Here is a 5,525-nt window from a genome sequence, read left to right as displayed (position 1 = left end):
TTTCATTGTTTTGAAACGGGGAATCACCTGGTTTTACAATTTGTTTAATCATTTTAACTTCCTTCAGGCTAACTTATAACAAATAAGAAATTCAAATCGTAAATTGATACCTAACCTAGTTTATATTTATTAGTCATTGTTCAGTGATAAAGTTTTATCACGCACGAACGTTCAAGTCGTTATGGACTAGTGGGATTTTTACCTAAAATCATGTTCCTATCTAGATATTTGGGTACTAGATCTAAGGTATGGAAGAATATCTTCTTCTCTGAAGCAGCTAGCAGCAGATTCATATCGCCATTCCGTAAATACACCGGTAAATATGACATAACCTTAAAATTCTCATTGAACCATCTTCCTTAAACTTGATTTACTCCTTGTTATTTATCTTTAATGCAATAGCTTAACTCTGTTTAAGAGAATATTATTAGCATAATATGCACACAGCAACCACTGTGGAAAAAATAATTTAATTCCTACCAAAAACTTTGTGTGTGTGTGATTCACTGCCTTATCTTTGAAATCCATTAAATTATAACCTTTTAATATTAATTTTCAGGTGTAACATGCAACATTCAGCAAGAATACGTATGCATATGTCATCATTTTACCAAAAAAGTACAAATACAATCAAGAAAATCATTCTTATTAGAAAATCAAAGATTTTATACAAAAAAATTAACAGATGACCTAACAGAGGCTCAAGTTATTCAGAATGAGAAAAGTAAGTACATTTTTACTATGTTTTCATCTATATTAAAGACCTAACCTAAATCAAACCTGATTGAAAGTGAAAAATTATAAATTATCACTATAACAGCTGGTAGATAATGACTTATGGCATTAAGCTCGCCTTTTTGTACTGAACATTGTTGTGTGTGCAATAAAGTCTTTAAATAAAATAACAAGATTTGGCAACAAAACACTTTTAAAAAGGTATTTAACCTCCTGACGTTTGTACCTGGAAGACATTAGTATTAGTTTGTCAGTCTGACTGTGCCACAGATGAAATTATTTGGAAATGCGGGCGGGTGTAGAAAATTCATCGCGCCTGAGCAGACGACGCCGCATGTACCTGTGTGTAATTGATATTTTTCACCAAAAACTTACTACCTGCATATTATGTTCCAGATCTCACAAAAATCCGACAACTATTCCCACAACCTCGTGTGACGCTTAACGAGTTCACAGCTAAAACTCCACAGAAGGTATTTGAAATACATTACAAACAGCACATGGTTGCTGGCAGAAAGAAACTAGCTCAAGGCGACTGGACTTGCACATACGCATTCATATGGCCGGAGAAAATGAAGTTTGACAGGTAAGAAAATAAATCAACAATGTTACCAGTCATCTTTTCACCAAATGAAATCCACTGCAGGGCAAAGGCCTCCCCCAAGGATTTCTACAATGACCTGCGCCGCACATTTAGGAAGATCATCGGTCCACCTAGTAGTGGGAGACCTGCCTACGATACTTCTTCCAGTCCATGCATCAATTTCCAGTCAACTTTTGATGAAAAGTCTAATAGAAAAAGCAAAGAAAAGTTGTGAGATTATTTCGCCAAATCAATGGACTATTCATGATCTATACTTATAATAAATCTGTAGAGAGGTCAATTCTGTACATGAAATATATTTTCAAAATAACTATCAGGGGGTGATTAGTGATCGATACTGATGCCAAAAATGCAATCAGTAAAATTTTTGTCTGTCTGTCTGTCTGTCTGTCTGTCTGTATGTTCCTTATAGAAACAAAAACTACTCGACGGATTTTAACGAAACTTGGTACAATTATTCTTCATACTCCTGGGCAGGTTATAGTTTTTTTAATATTGTAACATCATCACAAATACCTACTCTATGATATAAAATTTAAATGTATAATAATATCACCATTATCATTGAAATTTAAATAGTTTTCAATATAGTAACATTATTTGGACTGCAATTTGAATAGTAATTTATTTAAAAATGAAAAAATAGTAAATGGTAAAGTGTTACTATAATTATATAAATCAAAATAAATAATACTATACATAAAATATTTTATTTTTGTAAATCACATAACATAGTGTTAGCACATATCTATCATATAACTCATTAAGAAGCCTTAAAATACTATTTCCTTTGACTGTATTGAAAAAAAACATTGACTTTTTTCTTATTTTGGCTCTCCTGCAAAATTTCATAATTTCGTTTAGTAACGGTTTAAATTTAAAGGTGCGATTTGTATGAAAAAATCTAAACCGCGTAAGATAGATGAAGGGAGTAAAACGGGATCCACGCGTACGAAGTCGCGGGCGGCCGCTAGTATTTTATAAAAAAATATTATTTTTCAGTACAGCCATCTCTAAACGACATGCAGCTGACAAAGCAGCGACACAAGCATTAATGTGGTTATATTTAAATAAACGAATAGACAACCAAGGAAATCCAATATATGACAGGTAGGATGAACAAATTTTACTTTATTCTTCTTCTTCTCTATGGCTATTGTGTTTCCATGTTTGGCAATTTACTTTATTTCTTAAAGGTTCATCCACACCAACGCGTGCAGATTGCCATCGCCGGCGCGATCATAGGCCAATGACAGGTCGTGCGACCCATGACATTCCGCGCGACCCATGACATTCCGCGCGACCTGACATTTGCCTATGATCGCGCCGGCGATAGCAATCTGCAAGCGTTGGTGTGGTTGAAGCTTAACATAATCAATGTATAGATGGTATTCATGTCAAACTCCATTGAGACTTCAACTTCGATTGGCTCAGTTACTGGAGTTTGACTTCTATGTATTTATTTTAAAAAAAAAGAAAGAAATCTGGAACTGACATGGAATCGAGTCTCCCCTTTGTACATTTATGCAATGTAAAGCAATAATACCATAAATCAGTGGTTCCCAAAGTTGTCTGGGCTACGACTCATCTAATACAAGCTCCCAAACTCGGGACCCACCTATAGGAAATTTCGCCCACTGCCCAGCAGTTGTATCGGAAGGGTGGTGTGTCATTCTACAGGTAGGGCCCACTCAATGTTCGCTCGCGACCCACCACTGACTGGGTCGCGACCCATAGTTTGGGAAACCCTGCCATAAATAATACTATGCATAAATGCACACCAATAAAATATATTTTCCTATGTATTCACTAATTTATTATTTGGTACTCATTGTGCAAACTTTAAACTGTCCAAATGTAATGTACATTATTTAATATTGCAGGGAGGTGATATCCGAACTTCGGGACACCGTGAACAAGCCAATACAAATAACTATAAGTGAGAAATCCGTGGAACGAATAGATCGGATATGGAACGAGTATCAAAATGGGATAAGTAGGTTTGTTTTTATTAAATTATATTTTTAAACTGTAGCAGCATGTAATTGCTTGTATAATATGAGTAAATTATAATAATTATATCTTTCAGGGCCAATCTATGAAGCAGCCTTCAAAAACGCTGCTTGCAAAGAGATCACAACACCAGTATTATCTAAGGAATCCTCTTTGGACGATGGTAAGTAATCAATGAGGGCTATCGTTTTTATACTTAACAGTTGGCACCCCTGGCGATTGACAGGACCTTACTCTACAGTGACGCCATCTTGATGAGTGTAAATGCGATAGTCCTCCTACTACTTTAGCTCTCACCAGTTGGTGCCACTGTCTTCGCTACTAGCAAGTGACAGGACCTTACTCTACAGTGGCGCTAACTGGTGAGCGCTAAAACGATAGCCCTCATTGTTGTGTTCCGGCAGTTAGAGGTAAGATAGCCAGTTACTGTTCCTCTGTGGTTGAGGATTTCGGGTGAAGCTCGCTTCCACCTTCGGCCTGATCGTCACTTACCATCAGGTGAGATACAGGCCAAGAGCTTCCTCGTTGTGGATAAAAAAAAAACATAAAATCAGGTCATTTAGTCTCCACTGCAGGAGCACGACCCTCTCTAATTTACTAAAGCCCGGTCCGTGAGCACGAAGAATTTTGTCCAATGACCCCTAGCTATCCATCCTTATCGCTCGCGCGTAATTATATTGCTGTCGCGACTGTGCGACTGGCACCTGCAGTGAGTGTGCGAGCGCGATAGCAACATAATTACGCGCGAGCGATAAGGATGGATAGCTTGGGGTCATTGGACAAAATTCTACGTGCTCACGGACCAGACTATAGAGACAAATGGAGGATTTGGCATACACTCCCCATGTTTGCCAGACGGGTTGGTGAGGCCATATGTTTGCATTTGTCTCTTAGTCGCCTCTTATGACATCCACGAGAAGTTTGGAGGTGGTCCTATTTATTCTACTATGCCTGGTACACTGTAAAAATTAATCATTGAAATTGTTGTTTATGCCAATAACTGCCATCTATTGTCAACATTGAGAACTCTGTCGCTCTAACTAAAAAGTGTTTGTGCTCTAACCGTGCTTTATAATAATTCCATAGTTTTCGGATAGATGGCGCTAAATCATAATTCTTTGGATTGTTGCAGATGAATTTTCAGATGATGAAATGGAAAATGAAGAAATTGGTGAAGTAACAGGTACCTACATATCCAAAATCATTTCTCATTTCCAATTCCAAATTTTCCATTTATTTCGATGAAATTTAGTAATCGAAAAATAACCTGGGAGAAAGAGTTGTTTACCTTTTTAAGCCAATTCTATGGGGTATGAAATTTTATTATTCGCTGTTAAATTTTATTCATTGGCAAACCAAATTTCAACCGTAGAAGCACTGTACTTGCACCGATCTTGACTAACATCTTTCCAAATTCATCAAGAGCATTTTTAATCTTATGTAAGTACCTTTGCAAAAACTTTCTGCTGCCTAACTAAATCTAAATTGAACTGTATGTGCACTAGAATTGCACCCATAATCGAGTGCACTTGAAAACCCTTACTCCATAACACCAGTCCATCAAAATTGAACTCAAAATGCACTGAACTTGCACCGAATTTGCACTTAAATTGCACTCGCCCGTACAGAATCGCGCTCTCTCCACCCGGTGTATGGAAGAAACATTCGTCCGCCGACTGAAGAGACGCTACAAAGAAGAGATAGGACGCTTAAACAGAAGTTCCAGGTGTATGACGAGGAAATAACGCCGCTGCCTATTGATGGATATGCGTAAGTATTGATCGTATTTTTCCTTAACAAGTACGAGCGAAGTAATTTTGACATATTATGACGTGACAGAGCATACAAATCTGAAGTCTCGCTGACATTTGACGTAGAGGTGGGCGCCGATATAGAACTAGCCGGCGGCGGCGCGCCGACTTTTTGACTTCGGCGGCGGCGGCGTCGGCGGCGTGACCTTGACCTTTGACCTTGACTTTGACTCATTATTTCTTTAAAAAAATCTGTTTGTTTACAGTCTGTCGTCAAGACTATAATTAGGTTTGAAATTGGTTGGGTTTTAACAAGGTAGAGCCACTGCTTCGTCTCTCCCAGTAAATTAGCTTATCAGCTCTTTTGATCATTTATCTTATCTTGTTCAGGGCCGCGCATGAGCGTAGTGCACGTCGAATCG

The 5,525-nt window shown here is 37.8% G+C and overlaps 1 protein-coding gene across 1 annotated transcript; it reads left to right on the top strand.

Annotated features, from left to right (window-relative positions):
* LOC114355397 (uncharacterized) lies at positions 1-5,126 on the top strand. Its single transcript, XM_028308221.1, has 8 exons — positions 1-316; positions 560-724; positions 1,132-1,321; positions 2,342-2,449; positions 3,223-3,335; positions 3,429-3,515; positions 4,485-4,535; positions 4,981-5,126. The coding sequence occupies exons 1-8, from the start codon at positions 211-213 to the stop codon at positions 5,124-5,126; spliced, it is 966 nt and encodes a 321-aa protein (XP_028164022.1). The 5' UTR covers positions 1-210.
* Positions 5,127-5,525: the final 399 nt, after the last annotated feature.

The sequence above is a fragment of the Ostrinia furnacalis genome, unplaced genomic scaffold (assembly GCF_004193835.3).
Source record: "Ostrinia furnacalis isolate ACB-3 unplaced genomic scaffold, ASM419383v2 OfSCF2396, whole genome shotgun sequence".
Taxonomy (NCBI): Eukaryota; Metazoa; Arthropoda; class Insecta; order Lepidoptera; family Crambidae; genus Ostrinia; species Ostrinia furnacalis.
Note: the sequence above shows the minus strand (reverse complement) of the source record. Positions and strands in the feature narration are given on the sequence as shown.